Here is an 18,551-nt window from a genome sequence, read left to right on the forward strand (position 1 = left end):
AGTCTTGATGCAACCTATGCAACCTATTGCCCAAAATACTTGATAACTTCAATTTTGTTGAAGTTTGAATTTGATTTTGAATTAAAGTTATCAAGTATTTTGGGCAATAGGTTGCATAGGTTGCATCAAGACTGGGCTGGGTAATTGTAGACAGAGAAAAGCCAAGACAGGTAGACTAACAGAAACCAAATATTAAAAAAAAATAAAAATATATATTCGGGAGCGCAGGCCCACTAATTCGGGACTCAAAAAAGGACCAAAAATGTTTTCATCCATTTGGTTCATAACTTATACACTGGAGTCCTTGGCTAAGGGTACCCAAATACAGAAGGAAATTAGAAAACATGTTGGGGAAAAAAATGTACAGAACCCCACACAGAGGCAAAAAAAGCTCTCCCCTGAGCGCATTGAAACTTCAAACTGTATTTCCCTGGGCAAAAGGGAAGCAAATGTCAAAAATATTTTTAGTTCGAAATTTTAGTTTTAGATTCGTAATGGACCAAAAGCCTGTATCAGTCTAATACTTGCCACCTTAAGTCCGTATCGGCATAATCCTCTTGAAAATGGGACCAGAATGGTGCCACGATTTTTTCTCCCTTTTCATCTTAAAACTTACATAAGTCTTAGGCCTAAGAGGACTGCAATGCAAAAGAAAAACGGAAAAAAGGGGCAACATATTTTTTTTCGAAACAGATCGAACTTTAAAGTTGTTCGTTCCCGGCCAAACAGACCCTGGTATGAAAGAAAAAATTTAGCACGAAGGCACAACCCCCATTTAGGATAAGCCCAAAAATGGTCAAAATAGATTTTTTTCGATTGACTTGAAATTTTTAAGTATTACTACCAAGGCTAGGGATATCGCACGTTTTGTTGGATGGCGGGAGAGAGTTAAGGGACCCAAAAAGGGCTAAAAAGTTCGTTATAAAAGCCGCGAGTCTAGACCAAGTATTGGGCCAAAACCAGCCCAAAAAAGGTTAAAATAATTACAATTTTGTGGACGCAAATTTTAAAATCCAACGGCTTTAAAGTTACATGTAGACAGTGCCAAGGAACCTATATGAAGACGAATAATTCTAAAAAAGAGGGGGCATTGATCTGTGACGTTAACAGCTAAACACAATATTTTCCTGCGTCTCTTTCCAAATCTACCACTCAATATACTGGCAGTATTTTACGTGTCTTTAAGTCTTAGCTAGCCCTATCCCCCCAACAAAAAAAAGTACAGCAATTACTTGAAAAAAGAATTTTACTTAAAGAAAGCAAGCAAAATAAAAACAAATTAAATCAATTTAAGTTGTATCTTGTGCCACTCGAAAAGTAGCCCAAATTTTGTTTCATCCCTGATATGCTTGAAATTTACAGGGCATAAAGCTAAGGTCAAACATACCTCAATGAAAACAAAACATTTTGAAGATTTGTTGTATCGATATGGGACACCTGAAAGAGGGCAGAAATTTATTCTCCAATCGGCTTAAGGCCCAAAGATGTCCAAGACGCTTGGCTATCTTTTCGATCGATTGACTTGAACGATTTTCTCGGTCTTTTTGTTGGTTTGTAAAAGAGACAGAGACAAATATTTTGAACGAATAAAAAAAAAAAACTAAAGCCGTCACTTTTTTTTCTCCGAAATTGCCGATAAACTCCAAAACTGATTTCATGTTTGCTCTCTAAAGAACTATATTCGATATTCTCGTAAATAATATCAAAAGACAGAGCGAGAAATGTTCTATACAATGATTGGATTTGTGATTTTATAACATATGTGTAATGGACACATTCCTTTAGAATATTCAACATACCAGCTCTCCAAATTGGAAAATAATCAGCAAAGAGCTGAGTAGCTGTCAAATTAATGTGCATCGTTACGGTTTTCTAATTGGCTCTAGATAAAAGCGATTTAGCCGCTAGCTTTTAGGTTCAAGTTCAGCGTAAGAGAACAAGCTGTGAGATATATAAGCTGGAAACTTCTATCCCGAAGCCCTATGTTGCCAGAAAAAGTTGATGGAAGGGTGCTAAGTGACATGGTAGGACTTGTACCTTTTCAGTCATGAGGAATTACTTTTCTATATTTATCTATATACGGATGTAAGCTTTTTGTCTTCTTTGACCTGATGCTTTATTGTATTTAATGCTTTCAGTGGCATCATTCATAAAAGTGGAGAGGGGGATACATTTCAAAACCTAGGGGATATGTTTTGTTGTTTAGCCAATTTTGTTAAACGAATGTAAAAAAAAAGCCTCATTTCAATGAAAACACTTAAAAATACTGTTTTCACAGTCTAAGGGGGGAGGGCAAATATCTATAGGAGAAAGCTTAAATTATTAATTAATTTCACTCGAGTTCTATCAGTTTATACAACGAGAACCAGTGGGCAACGGATTTTATCGATTGGACATTAACTTTTACTGATTAATTTGGGTGGCATTCCTCTTAAAAATACTTAATTTTCTATTTTCTTTACTAACTGAGACTGATCCGTTGTCAGTGATTTTACGTCATATGTTTCTATTGGCCCATTTTTGTTTTACCAAATGAATGGGGCAATTGAGGGCGTCACCCTCCTTCCGTATATGGTGCCCCTAGGCTAGGGTAATGAAAGTGCAACACGGTACAATACCTAAATATTGTAGGAGAACAAAAAACCTGAATAACAAATTTGTTTTAGTACTTTGGGTGTATGGTGATCAGGGTTTTAATGAACAGTAAAAATTTATTTAGGTCTTCTAGACAAGGCTAGCAAAAAAGATATCAAAAACTTTATTTTCTAACTGTTTCCATTGATTTTTTTTAATCATTTTACCTTTTTTTCTATCATTTCGCGTTTGACAGGAGAAAAGTTACACCTGGTCCTTGTGACTCGAATATTACCTTAAGAAGTCTTTAAATTTGATTTAAAAAATTTCAGTATATTTTTGAAGTTTTTAAAATCGGATTGCACTCCCTGTGTCAGAGTAAATAATAAAAATTTGTATGAAGTTATTCTTGTTCAAATTTAACCCTGAATCTTTTAGGAATATTCGTTTTTCACACGTCACTATCTTGTCAGAGGTAACGCTCTAGCGTTGGCTAGACTTAAGAGCAATAACGCTTCAATCTGTCGTTTTCCTTTTTTATTGTGTTTTTTTTTTTTTCAGGACCGCTTCAAATGGAAGACGATGGTCGTATTAACTTCTAAGAGGACTCATTTGATTGGAGATTGAAAGTGCTAGTGCCCTCTTTTTCAGAGCAAAGCTGATTTTAGGGTAAACAGTCCCCTCCCCATGCTCATTTTTACACACACACACAAAAAAAATACTAATTATATTAATAAATGCTAATAAATAATAATATTATAAATATATATTACTAATGTTTTATATTTCTAACCGAGGAATACAATTTTTATGTCACTCAACTGGGCATCGGACTCTTCGTTTAATAGTAAAAATTTGTCGTGATGAGTATCCCCACTCTAACTCTGCATCGCATCAGCATAATTTAGGCACAGCATAATGAAGTCCCTGGAGGATTACAAGTTACCTAAAGTGACTTAAGCTATTTCATAATATATATTTTTATACAGCCCTTTCTACAGATGCAGAAATTTTTGTTTTAGACTTCGTTCTATTCTTGTCGTTTGTAAAACCAGATAACATTTATTGCAAGATATAGCCCAAATAAATTTATTGCCCAGGATTAGAAGGGAATATCCCAGCCTGTACACTTGCCAGGGGTGACAACTGAAGGGGGAAACTTGACCAGTAGAGATTGGAAAATACCTTAGCCTTTGTATCGGGGGGGGGGGGAATGTGCCGGACCCTTTTTTACGTCTAAAATTAACTTTACCGAGCAAAGCTCGTTTCCCTGGTATTAAACATAGAAACCTGTTTCTTACCAAATATACTTTGGCTAATGCATCTATAAACAAGACTAACCTGAACCAGCCAATGTTTGCTAATATCTCTTCTACCGTCTTCTTTCCTGACGGGTCTTAGGCCTGATATATCCTTATCTAAATAGTCAACGCTGGGAGCCTTGGGTAGCATTCTTCGGGGTGCCTCTTTTGGCGGTACAATTGCCGAGCTAGAATGATTAAACAAATCAATATATATATATATATATATATATATATATATATATTTGAATCATTATTGACTATGTTATTATTCAATATTTCTGCCCAAAGTACAAGAGAACTTTAAGACAAGTCGCGGAATATTAGCGAAAATATTTAATACTACATTAACATTAGAGAAGAAGCTACTGTAGCAAGCATTGAGGGAGCTTATTGCATTTTCTTACAAAGCCACTTTAGCCCTGTTTTTTGGCAATCAATCTACTAAAATCTTACTTTGAAGTTTAGTCATTCTGCTCTTTTTTCTTCTTTTTTTACTTAAAGAAAGCGCTAACAGCTTACTGCTCATTGTCCTCAATCAGAAGTGCTTAAATAAGAAAATTTATTTAAAAAATTAAATAAAAAAATAAGACTTCACAAAAATCATCACATATCGAATTTTGTGTTCAATTATCTTTTCACCGTTACACGGAAAGGGTATATTTCATTTTATTTGATGTTTTGGACAGTCTATTTATATTTATTTTCCTTGTTATTTTTTTTACAGTTTTGTTTTTATTATTTATGCACTGAGGACAGTTGAGCAAAGGTCTCGGCGGAAATATTTTATTCATTTTCACTGGTTGGAACTATCCTCGTCTTAGCAGACTGACTAGAAAAAAAAAAAAAAAAAAAAAAAAAAAAAAAAAAAAAAAAAAACCTATTTTGTGTGACAGGTCTCTATAACAGTTGATCCTGGTCCGAATCGGGAGGCTGCTATGCCAAAAATCTTATCCTGTTGTTACAAAGCTCAACCGGATCGCGGGCAAATCGCTTTCACAAAAACCAGTTAGATTTTTAAAACTTTTCATTTTATTTATGGACAGAAGTTTACTAGTAGTCAAAAGGCAACCAAGGCTGCGGTGTATATTGTTATTATAGTACAGTCAATATAAGGTTTGACCGCAAACAAATTGCAACAGAAATAATTTTTACACCATCTTGTAGAGAAAAAAAAACTGTACAACATATCAACAGTTGAGAAGCCTAGCGGGGTGCAAAATTAGTGTTTTTTAGCGTTTTGTGTTTTATTTTTCGTTTTTAAGCCTAAATTTTCGATTTTCTCAAGGCTTAGAGTTTACTTCATGGGAAACAAATTTCTGATGTAGTTTTATGTGCTGAACTCGAATATTACATCAGATTTAAGATACGGTGAACCAAAAGTGTTTCATATTCATCACCATTCATGAAGTTCGCAATTCTATTATAACATAGTCGTTTGACCACATTTCTTGAGTAGTTTTATGCGATGAACTCGAATATCACATCAGATCAAGGATATGTTCAACCGACAGTGTTTCCCATTCATCACCAAAAGGTTTCTTCAAAATAATCAATCTTCTCTTAATGTATTAACTGACTAAAATCACAGGTAACAAAAATCACATCGGTAAAAGGCAGGCAACTTTTCAAATGACTTGCGACATTAATCACTGGCAGTGTAGTTTGAAACTTCGTCGTCGAGATCGTCGATGAGATCCTCTGATTTGGGAGAATTATCACATTCTGCTCCCTGACAAGTTTTGCACGCGAGAGTGCAAGACATGCCGTTTCTGACACAAGTGCACCGAGCAGATGTGCAGTTTGAACGGCAGGAACACTTAACAATCTTAAGAAGTTGGGGAGGTGCTGGGGATAGGTCCGTCATCACAGGGTATAATGTACCATTTCGGTCCTTCCAGCCCCACTTTTGAGGGTCCAATTCTAGATTACGGTCGTCATTCCAGGCGTGTACCTGAAAGTAAACTCTATAGCTGTGAAATGCTGCAGAGTTGGATGTGGGAGGTAGCTGCTCTGGGTGAACAAAGGCCGTTGCTGTGACGAGCTTTCTTTCGAAGCGCTGCTTTCGAAGCTCGTTCAGATTTCCCCCCTTCTCTCCACCATATATTATAAGAAGTGCGTCTTCTCCGGCTTCCTTGACTTCGATTTTTGTTGCTGCCTTCTTCATAAAGACCTTGGCAGATGCTCGAAAACTTTCGTCTTCTATCACTTTTTTCAGGGTAAGACCTTTTCCGATGTTGTGGACACGTAGGAATGTAGAATCACACCCAAGGAATGCATATGCAAAGAGGATCAGACCACATACTTCTTGGCCTAATCTTTTTCTCATTTCATGAACATCCCAGCACCTTCACTCTTTATTTTTCTTTGGCTCTGGGGCGAAGTACACCTTGTTAGTGGAGACACCACAGTGGTAGCAGAGAGCGACCAGAAGATCCGTCTCTTCTCCAATAACGGCAGTTACCTTCTGTTTAGCTGATTCAATAGCAGCTTTTACAATAGGCCCGTCTGCATCACTGGGGGCTTGGACTACAAAATAGCCTTTTTGCCGGAGATGAACTGCAAGCGCACTAATGAATCTTGACTTGTTTTTTTTGTTCCCGAGAAATTCTTCTTTCTTAACTTTCAAACACATGTCATTCGTGAAGAAAACCTCGCGACCAATCGTTCGATTACGATACGAATGGGCCATATCTTTGATGGAAGGTCCACTATCATACCCATCGGAAACAACAGTTGCGCCAGGGTACTTCCGCGAAATATACAGGGAGTAGCTCTGTATGATACCCGCATACGTGTCATTTTTTATCCATGGGACTCGGTGCAATAGAGATGCGCCGTCAAGTACGTAGTGTGTCCCGTCGTTCAGCACACACGGAATTTCTTCGAGTTTGCATGCAAGTGCAATGGCCTTGGTGAATTCAGCCTTGTTGGGCACTCTCGGCATAAATGAGCTGTCAAACAGAGCAGTGGGATACGAACAAAGTTTATACCGGAAGTACTCTTATTCAGGAAGTGTTGTTTTTTTAGATAACATAATGAAGCGGTGGAAGAGCACAGATGGATCCAGTCGCGTGTGATCTCCTATCGCTGTTTGCTCTGGTTGTATCTGGACTGCCGGTTCCTTTATTCGGCATACAAAATACATAGCCACTTTTACAGTCATAGCATCAAGGATTTTTATCCCGACAGCCTTCGCACAGTCAACGTTTGCAGATTCATATGCAGTCAAACCGGTAGCAATGCTTCTAAGCTGGGTATCCCCTCCGAATGCTGAGCCATTTTCAAAGTACGTGACCATCGCCTGCGTATCCTTGAAGTCTCGTTCTTGTCTGGGGCCTGCGTTCTCCTTGTGCTGCTCGCTTGTCCCATAGAGAATTTGCGTCAGATCTTCCATTAGGAGGTTAACAGCAGAGCAGGCTGGGCGTGCTAAGACCCACAGCGACCTCTGAGTTTCGGTCATGCCCGTACCCCTAGTCAGTCCGCCTGATGTTTTCACGAGCGCATAAGCTCTTGTTCAATAACTAGATCCGTCGACAAGCCAGCCTAATAGCGATCAGATCGTCTGACGTCGGGTGGTCTATGGCCACATTTAAAGCCAAAGTTTACCGATAAGATTTTCTAATTAACCCTTTAGTCTCGGCCTAAGCTGAAAAGTAAAATAGGTACATAGAAAAATTCTTACTATATTCACAGTTACAAGTATAAAAAGAACCGAACTGAAAAAGGACAAATTCTCCCAGCCCGCTAACCGCAGCACGCCGTGAGGGCTACTAGGGGTGGTAAATGAATCTTTCCAGCCAATCCCAGGGCTCCTAATATACTGGCCAATCTCCCTAACTGCGCACTTTTTCCCTCGTGGTGAATTAAACGCGTACGCAGTTAAGAGGACCCAAAATGGCGTAAAAAAATAATAGGAAAATTAACATTTATTACTTAAAGAAGGAAAATAATGAAGGGGCCCAAAGAAATGAACCTGGGAGCGATATTTATCTGACAAAACTGGGACCAAGGGTTCCAACACCGACCTTAGCGAAATACGCTACGAAATTTTCCGCTAGATGGCCGTATATGCTGTTAAACCTTAACGACGACAATCTTAGAATGTACGGAACTTTCCAAAAATATAGTATTCAGTCGATAGGGCGAAGTTATTCCTGACTTCATTCGCCCCAAAGGACGAAAAAAGTGAAATATGGCCACGAAATACGAATTTCTTGTTTGGTGATGAATGTGAAACACTAACGGTGGGATATAACTTGAATCTGATGTTATATTAGAATTCAGCACACAAAACTAGTTCAGAAACATGTCTCCCATGAAGTAAATGCTAAGCTCTAGGATAACGGAAAAATTCCGCTAAAAACAACAAAAGAAAAAAAACGGAAAACGCTAAAAACACTTATTTTGCACCCCACTGGGTTTCTCAACTTCTGACATGTTGTACAGTTTTTTTTTTCTCTACAAGATGGTGTAAAAAACATTTCTGTTGCAATTTGTTTGCGGTCGAGTCCTATTTGACGCTAGATTGACTGTACTATTATTTGTAAACCTGTTTGTGGAACTGTTTTCGAGACAGTCTGTAAAATTCTAACTAAGAAATAATAAATGATAAGTGTTTCGATCAAAATTTTGATAAAAATTATTGGGCATCTTAGATGTATCAACAAAGCTTAAATGCAGTTAAAAGCTAGCATAACCTTTATAAAAACGAAAAATGTAAATATTTTACGAAGTGTATGTAAAGCACTGTCTATTCAATGTGTTTACATATACGATAACTGAAAAACACCATCACTATAGGCATTCAGAATCATTCAGAAAAATTTCAAGCAGTGACTGCTATAGGCAGTCAGCGTCCATTCAGGAAAATTTAGGGGGTAAAATGTACTTTTCCAAATCAAAGGTGGGAGGCAGGGTGCAAATTTGTTTTTTTTTTCAGTTTTTGTCAATTAAATACCATAAGGCATTTTCAGCGAAAATATCCCCCCAAGGTTTTATTTAAAATCCAAATGCCCCCCCTACCCCCAAATAGACGCCACTGACTACAGGACCACCAAACAAGAAGAGGGGTGTATGTTATAAGTATGACCAGAAAAGTACCAATAAATTGAAGAAATTTATTCAGGCTTTGCTTCAGGTATTGTTATGTTTATTGTTAATGAATAAACCCTTTCTTTCTTTCTTCAAAAAAAGAAAGGATATTTCCACATTAAAGGAACAAACTCAAAGTTACAGTCCTCCGTCTGGTTACAGTCCTGTTTATAGTCTCTATAGGCTACAGTGGGTTTGTTATGCTTGTCGACTATGAAGCACAGGTTTCTCGTGTATCTATTTCTGTGAAGTTCTTAGCTGTTAAGAATATCCTGTGTTTTCTAACCTAAAATTATCTTATTGATTAGTTGTCTTGAATGATAAATTCTATAATAAACACCATGAACAAATTTCAGAGTAGCTGTCTTGATCAACGGCAAGTTTTTATCGCATTTTCTTTGTATTCATAAGCACGGCAATTTATTAAAGTCTGTACGCAGCGATATTTTAGAGGCTGAGGAAAAGTGAAAATACAGCCGCGTATATGAATTTTTTTTTAATTTATTTTATTTTTCATGATTTTTACGACTTTCGCAGACCCTGGCATGGACATCTTCTGGCATGTACCTATAACTATTTTATGTGAGGAGGGTTGACAGATAATACATGCTTAGTTTATGGCACCAAGCTGAATCCACACTGAAACAGTAGTCTAGCATATAATATTTGTATTGAGCTAGGTGTCCGTGTTACTGAACTCCGTGCAACTGAACCCCATTTAACTGAATCATCCCCGTGAAACCCAACCCTGTTTAATTGAACCCTCGTTCAACTGAACTCCCGTGCAACCTAGCCTAATTTAACTAGCCCCCGTGGAACCGAACCCTTGTTTAACTGAGCCCCCGTGTAACTCAACCCCATTTAGTTGAACCCTGTTTGACTTAACTCAATCCAAGGCTCTCGCCGGGCTTAAATTTTAGTAGGCTGCAGTCTCTAGTCTAGGAATTAAATAAAAAAAACGCTAAAGTCGTTTATTGTTTAAAAAAATAAAGTTGTGAGACAGAGTCAAACTTTAGCGTAAAGAGCGAGGCGTTGTGGAGGGGACAGCCCCATTCATATACGGAATAAATTCTGTTCGTTTTAAGTTTTAATGTTGTTCCTTACTTTCAGTTTAAAAAACTTGTTTTGTTTATTTAATTTCTGATCGTTTTTAGTTAATGCAGCTTTTATTTTGGCTCACCGTCATTGAATAAGTAAACAAAATTTGCATAAATTTTTATTTTCTTTTGCTAAATGGATGTCTCTAAATTTGGTTATGACGTAATTTACAAATTAACTTACGTAACTAACTTCTATATTCGTATATTTTTCTTCTGGCAAAAAATACAAAGTTACATATTTTTGCAGATATGAGCTTGAAACCTATATTATAGGGTTTTCTGATACGCTGAATCTGCGGTTTGATTTTCATTAAAATTCTTTCCCTTTTAGGGGATGTTTCCCCCCTCTTTAAAAAATCGGGTAAATTTTCTCAGGCTCATAGCCTTTGATGAGTAATACTAAACTTAATAAAAATTTTATATTTAGAATCAGCATTATAAACAAATTCTTTTTATACATTTATTGACATTGAAATTCCATTTTTAAAAGTTTCGATTGCTATTGAGCCCTATCGCTTGTTTTATTAATTATTTTTTTTTTTATTACGTATATGTTATGACGTCTATTAGGAGGTTCTCCCCTTAGTAAATAAGACGCTCTTTACGTTAAAAGTAAAAAAAAAAATTTTATTCACAAACCCCAGAATCACAAAGGCCGTTTAATTAGAATATATAGCTCTTTTGAAAGAAATAAAAAAAACTGTAGCGTAAAGAGCGAGGTATTGACTTGGGGGAGAACCCTCTCAAATAAGTTATAATTTCTATTCATTTCCAGTTATGATGTTCCATCTTAATTTCACTTGAAAAACCTTGTGTTTTTTTTATTTAATTTCTTATCGTTTTTTAAATAATGCTTGAACATCAAACGCCTCCTTAAAAGCAACGTTCTATACCCCACATAAACCACTAACAATGACATATTCTCCCGAATAACCTCCTCTAGCCCCCCCCCTCCAGAAAAAAATCCTTCCTGAAAATGTATGTATACTTCCCAATAACCAATAAATAATGCTGGCAAGTCCGCCCCCCCCCCTTCATGGCAATTTCCCTTCCCCCATGAAAACTTCCTTCATGGACAGATCCTCCAACACCACCCCCTACCCCCCCCCCCACTACCAGAAAAAAACCCTCGGGAAAACTTCTGTATACTTCCCAATAACCAATACTATATGTTAACATTGGGTAAAGTTCATAACTTTTAGTCCTCCCCTTGGGGACTTCGGGGGATTAAGTCATCCTAAAAGACATATTGATCATATTTTCGACCATGCTGAACAAAATGGCTATCTCAGAATTTTGCTCGGGTGACTTTCCTAGTTGCCCTCCATTTTTTTGGTCACTTAAAAAGGGCACTAGAACTTTTAATTTCCGTTCCAACTCGCCCACCCCCGATTTTATAGTCCCATGGGGTGTTTACGAAAACCCATTAAAAAAAAAAAAAAAAAAAAAACACGCCACCATGATATTTCTTGTGGCAAAAATTGCAAAGTTACATATTTTTGTAGAAAGGACCTCGAAAACTCTCCAGTATGGGTATCTAATAAGCTGAATATGATGGTGTGATTTTCATTAAGGTTCCATAACTTTTAGGGGGTCTTTCCGCCTTTTTTTGAAAATCAGCCAAATAGTAAGAAAGAATTTGAAGAAAAATTGAGAGATATTGGGAAGAAACCAAATTTCTGCTTCAAGAAAAAAAATGTTCTAAAAGAAGATTGTGACGGTAGCGATTATTATACTTAGAAGCAGGTTTGAATAGTGAGTTAATCGTCTTTTTTGTTTGGAGCTTTCGGGTGAAGTATGCCATGTAACATCAAAATCAGTGACTAGTTAGTTCACGCCTTTATGAGGCGGGGAAAATAAAACGCTAATTCCGAGAACCTTGGATGGTTACTCATTTCAGAGTCCCTGGCATGTTCAATGACCCACTAGTGCTGGAAAAAAAAGAAAGAGTAAGAAGACACGTAGAGGCATCAAGTATTTTTCGGAATTCCAACGTATTTGTTTTTCAATTAATTTTAATATTGATATAAAAATAAAAAGCATATATTATTAACGAATTAGCTTTGTATTTGAATGATATTTTTTCTTACTTGGTAGTTTTTTCAAGACTCTTTTTTTTCCACTTGCAAAGGTGACTGGGAAGGGAAGTATTCAATATGGGGATCTTAAACACCAGTTTAAAAGTTTTCGATCATGCAGATTTCAGTGATAGAAATTTTATGGTTTCAATCCCTTACACTCCAGAAATGATACTAAAATCGGATTTAGGTGCCATAAGGCATTTTATGATGGTGTTGTCATGACGAAATTATAAAAAGCCCGTAAATGTTAATATTAGCTTTGGTATGACCTTAAACATCTTTCTATGATATTCTAGTGCTCTATCAGTACTGAAGAAATAAAACAGAAAAGAGAGAATTATCAGCGTTTCCAGCGCTTTTTAAAATTCCCATAAATTTGTTTCCGCAATAAAATTTTAGTATTGAGACTAATTTAATATAGTTGCATAACTATGCAACTCTCTCTCTCTCTCTCTCCATATATATATATATATATATATATATATATATATATATATATATATATATATATATATATATATATTTTTATATATATATATATATATATATATATATATATATATATATATATATATATATATATATATATATATATATATATATATATATATATATATATATATATATATATATATATATATATATATATATATATATATATATATATATATATATATATATATATATATATATATATATATATATATATATATATATATATATATATATATATATATATATATATATATATATATATATATATATATATATATATATATATATATATATACAACACAAGAGAATTAGCCAATAAATAAAGATATTTCATTTGAGTCAGTTCTTCTCACTAACAGGCTGTTAAATGCCTGTTTTGCTTTAACAAAACAGGCTGTTAAATGGGGTTGATTTGAAAGGAGGTTCAGCCAAACAGGGTTGGGTTAAAAGGGGTGAGTTACATAAGGGTAGAGTTAAATGAGGGTTTAATTGCACGGGTTTCAGTTGAACGGGATTGAGTTGCAAGAGGAATAACACGGGAGTTGAGTTGAATGAGTGTTGAGTTGAATGGGGCCGAGTTGCACAGCTATTGAACCGAATGAAGATTGAGTTGTATGGAGTTTCAGTTGAATCGGGTTGATTTGCACGAGAGTTCAGTTAAACCGAGTTGGGTTGCATGAGGATTCAGTTAAACGGGGTTGAGTTGCATGAGGGTTCAGTTAAACGGGAGTTGAGTAGCACCTGGATTTTGTTAAACGAGAGTTCATATGTACGGGTATTGAGTTGCATGAGAGTTCAGTTGAACGGGTTTGAGTTGAACAGGTAATCAGTAGCACGAGGGTTCAGTTACGTGAGGGTTACACGGGGTTCAGTTGCAATGGAACCATTGAGCTATAGGAAAAATAGATAATCTGGTAGAAATTAAAGGAGATGATTTCCAGATCCCTACTCCCGATCCCAGATCCCATTTGTTGACATAGCAAATGAATCTTTCTAGGACATTTAGAAACATCTAATAATGACAGACAAGTTTTTCTCTTTAAAGCATCTCACCTTATAAGCAACTCCCGAGAGAAAAGTCACTTTCTTTCACTTATTTCACAATTTTCCCCATAGTTATATATGCAGCTATTTTAATAGTTTAAATTTTAAATCTCACTAATAGACATAGGTAAATATTTCAATAGTAGAGTGGGAAATTTGCCCCAAGGAGACAAGTCCTTTTTGCAAAGGGCCTACAATTACCCCTCACCCATCGTCATTGGTCGGTCTTGGTTGCATTCGTACATGCGACTATAGGAGTATAGAAAATCAAGTTTTCCTTCCCTCCTTTCCAAACCCAATTCCTTTTCTTTTTATATTAGTCTACCCTTCAAATCACACTTTTAGGCTTGGGTCAATTAACCCTACATAGCATGCCTTAAGAATTCAGAGTCAAAAGTTGAATAGTCTCAAAGTCGTCTTACATCCTTTCAATATCCGACAGAAAGCACTTAATTCTCTTGGAATTACTGTTGCCTTCCTTATTTGACGGGAAGACGAGCCCATGGATTCAAAATGGACTGGCTGTTGAAGAGGAAAAATTTTGTTATCGTAATGTGGTTCTTTTTTTAATTATTGTAAAGCGATAAAACTAAGATGATTTTTCTAGGAGGAGCGGCGATAGATTTGGCTCAAAATGGCCTTGCCCTTCTACTCTACCTACCACTAACTCACCAATTGTTAATACATACATTAAACAAACTCCTGAATTTTAATAATTTTTTGAAGGGGAGCTTGCTAATTTTACACGAGCCTGTAGAACATAACAAGTCTTTAAAGCCACAATAATTGCTTAAAAAACCAGTAAACTGGTGAATTTTCAAAGTTTTTTTTTGCCCAAAAATTCGAAATATGCCGCCTGAGGGTAACACGGCTGTGCACGCTCCTCCTCCACCTCAATCTATTCGAAACTTTACTCTTTATCCCCTGCCACGAAGTTCTAATTTCCTTTAAATCCTTGCTTATCAAGTCTTCCTACTCCACTTGGGGACGCCCTCTTTTTTTCCTTTAGCCTCAAATAGATGGCAAAAAAATGTAGCATGGCCATCTCAATGTTTCTTTCGTTTTAGGCCTACAAAAAGGGGTCGTACAGCTTATAGTTTGAAAAACAATCAATACAACGGGTACCTAAAACTATCTGTAGACAATTCCTCTGGAAAACAATTAACACATCTTCTTCTACCTTCCGAAGTGCAAACGTTTCAGAACAATATTTGACCACTGTCATTACTGTAATCTCCAGTTTTGTAATATTGCTCCGAAGAATTATCTTCCCATTTTTTCAAAATTTGTCATCTGTGAAAAAAACTCCCTAGACATTTCTATTCTACTTTTAACATCTTCAGTGCATCCACCATCTTTACTGATAGCACTACCCAGCTAAATGAAGTTATCCACTTGATCGATCTTCTTGTTACCCTATTCTTGCCTTCTGGACTCTCAAAGCATCCAAACATTCATTCATTTCAACATATTTATCTAGGATACTCGAATCACCTGTACAGTCTAAGACAACCGAGAGTTTTACTGTCCCAATTGATTCCATGTTCTCCCATAGCCTTTGCCATATTCCTTAGGACAAATTCCATCAAAATAGTCCATAGTAACGGGGATAGGACACAACCCTGCCTAACTCCTGATTCAACACAAAACGAGCTGCTAACCTTGCTTCTTACTGTAACCGCAGCAATATTGTCCTTGCGCATAGCACTAATCACTTTAATGTTCTTATCTGGCATACCATACAAGGATAGTTCCTTCACTAGAGCTTTTCTATCGGCTAAATTTAATGCCTTTTTATAATCTATAAAACTGAGGACTAAAAGAATGTGGTGATTCAGACATTTCTCAATTATTAATTTAACCATCAAAATTTGGTTGCCACATCTCCTTCCCTTCCTAAAACCGCACTGACGTTTCTTAGAACTTTACCTACACCTTCTCTTATTCTAATAAGCATCATCATACTAAGTAATTTGGAGGCAGCCCCTGACAGACCGTGTCAACTGCCGTACGTTGGTGCCGGTGTGGATGGATCTTCGTCTGGTTCCCACTCAAAGTAAAAAGTAAAGTAAACTCACTCCATGCCTGCGGTTACTTCGTTATGGCTTCTATCAGTATACTTGTGTGTTTGCTATCCCTATTGGTAAATTTGCTGAGAATTGAAATGTTTCATGAAATTTAACCAATTTAGCGGTTAATATAGGAGCCAGGTATAACAATTATAAGCTAGCACTTGGAAATACAGAGCTTATTTCCAATTACTTAAAATAGAAACTATGGAATATATATACTCTTTAGAGGAGCTGAAATTTTTGAGGAGCTGAAAAGGCTTAACAATTCTAGATTAATAAGCTAAAGATTATCATGAGGTTTCCCCCTTTAATAATTCATCCTTTTACCTCATTCTGTTGGTTCATTTATCTCGACTTTCTTCATAGTTCGCTTGATTCTGCATTTGCGACAAAAAAAAAAAAAAAAAAAAAAAAAAAAAAAAAAAACTGGGCTACCTTTCTTCTGACACTCCTTGTGATTGATGAAATTGCTGGTCTTGTACATCTGAATAAAAGTTACGAGGCGTTGGTGCAACAGAAGGTCTAGGCACAATCATGAATGGATCACTCTCAGTCCGTTTATGACCTTAAATAGAAAACTCTTTATGCTAAACAAGAAAAAAGAATTAATTTATTGACCCTTCTATTTCTATGCGTGAAGGGGGACGGATTTTACACCAAAAATATTCAACTTTATATATATATATATATATATATATATATATATATATATATATATATATATATATATATATATATATATATATATTGGTACGTAGATAAACTTAGATATAAGGTTTACATAGTTACATACATAAGCAGCACATAATGTTTACATAGATACATAGAAACATTTATCTTTGTCTACAATTTTATGCTGCCTATATGCTGTATATTATACATACACTCTAGTAAACGTAAGGTTTACCCGGATACACAGTATATAAGGTTCACAATGACACATGAATTATATGTATAAATATGTGCCCGTGGATAAAAAAAGCTCAGAGCCTCTAAAATCCTAAATTTTTTCTGAATTTCTATGTACTTCTTACTCAAATTATCAAACAAAAAATTATTGAGCCTCTAGCCAAAAAATTCCTGCATTCGTGCCTGATTGATATTATATTTTCTCCTTTTAGAATATATTCAAACCTTGACTCAGACAGGTTTTATATTTAGTATTTTCTTATATTACATGATAATTTTTACAGGTATGGTTGCCTCTCGCCCTATTTTAATTTAAAAAGCAAGAGATCACATTGAACATATTTCCACACTCCCACGGATATATGGTGAAAGAAATGTTGTGGTTTTCGTTAAAAATAGCCTATATACTAAGATGCTCTTGAGAGGAGTTTGACTATTTTGCTGTACTTACCCATCAGTTGACTGTGTACATATCAATAGATTTCTGTTTTTCTTCTGATTCTGAAACTATAACTTTTCCTACTTAATTTTTACATATTCCCACAAGCCTATATTCGTTCAGTAGCAATCGGTTACAGAGCCCTATTGATTCTTGTAATGCTCGACTATAAGATGCAGGTAAATTGGACGGTCTACTCGTTCGATTCGGCTTTTTGTGTATGCAAGAAGAGCTTCCGCTTGTTTCTTTTCACGATGCAGTGTACAAATAAGGAGAAACTTTAAACAATGAACAAATTTTAATAATTGTATAACAGCCAAAAGAAAAATCATAGAAAATCCCGGTTTTCAGGTATGGATAAAAGTAAAAAAAAAAGTAAGTATGACGGAACTAGACACTTTAGGTCCAAACTGGCGGTGCTGATCTCCGCTTCGAGGTCCTTCAGCACGGAAGTGCAATGGGGGGGAGCTGGGGGCCAGTCATCCTGTGCTTTCGCACGCCCTTCCTGCTTACCTTCCCCAGATTCCTCCAGGTACCCATTTAGAGCTGGGTCGACTCTGGCTAAGCTTACACACCACTCTCACCAGACCACTCTCTTACACACCAGAGTCACACCACTAACCCGCGTCCCAAACCCAAAAAACTGGCCACGCCAGGGGTCGAACCCGTACCCCTTGGACAAAGAATTCTCAACCCAGCGCACGTCCGCTTAGCCAAGATGGCTAAGATACGGCTTCAGGTATGGATAGACCGAAAATAAAACCAGGGGGCCAAAAATGTTTTCATTTTAATGTTTTTGGTTGGTACTTAAAACGATATGATTAATATCCGTACTTTAAGGACTATTTTTGGCAAAAGGGCTGTTTTTAAGACACACAAGGCATGATATCTAAGATTTTGACGCCAAAGCCTTCCAATTCAACTATTTATTCTGGTAAAAAATGGAGATACACACTACATCTCACAAAAATAGGATTTTATGAGTATCTTGAACACTTAATGGTATGGGAAAACCGATTCGGCGAATATATCAAGCGTAGAGAGCATAAGTTAGTAGGCTATAAATCTACAAATAGCTAGGATATGAGGCCAAAAATGTTATTATGGCAACTGATTCGTAGAAGCTTCATGAAAAACTTTAGAAAGACGAGTTATTTTCTGAGCAATAATTTTAATCACTTACTGATAGGAGGCAATTCCATTCTTGCGTATATCATTCTTTTACTAGAAGTTACAGTGTCGTTTAAACTTGAATTTTCTTGATCTTCAGAAGTGACTGAAACATCCAGTGAAGATGAACTAAAACCTATAAAATACATAATACGACCATGCGTAATTACAAAAATTTGGTCTAGGAAGGAAGCTAAGGGCTGTTAAAACTAAAATTTTGCATTCGTGGGGAGTAATAATTTCATTTGCTTTTATGTCATTTTTACTTGCTC

General features: G+C 36.1%; 1 protein-coding gene across 2 annotated transcripts in view; it reads right to left on the bottom strand.

Moving 5' to 3' along the window:
• Positions 1 to 18,551, bottom strand: part of smash (smallish) — an 89,002-nt gene that overhangs the window by 21,345 nt on the left and 49,106 nt on the right. For both annotated transcript variants that reach the window (XM_089088223.1, XM_089088222.1), the window contains exons 9-11: positions 18,293 to 18,415; positions 16,197 to 16,326; positions 3,916 to 4,063 (exon numbers count right to left, since the gene is read on the bottom strand). In XM_089088223.1, the coding sequence (XP_088944349.1) occupies positions 3,916 to 4,063; positions 16,197 to 16,326; positions 18,293 to 18,415 (401 nt within the window). The remainder of the gene's footprint in view (positions 1 to 3,915; positions 4,064 to 16,196; positions 16,327 to 18,292; positions 18,416 to 18,551) is intronic.

Source organism: Artemia sp. Qi Xiang Cuo, chromosome 4, assembly GCF_049724085.1.
Source record: "Artemia sp. Qi Xiang Cuo chromosome 4, ASM4972408v1, whole genome shotgun sequence".
NCBI classification, from domain to species: Eukaryota; Metazoa; Arthropoda; class Branchiopoda; order Anostraca; family Artemiidae; genus Artemia; species Artemia sp. Qi Xiang Cuo.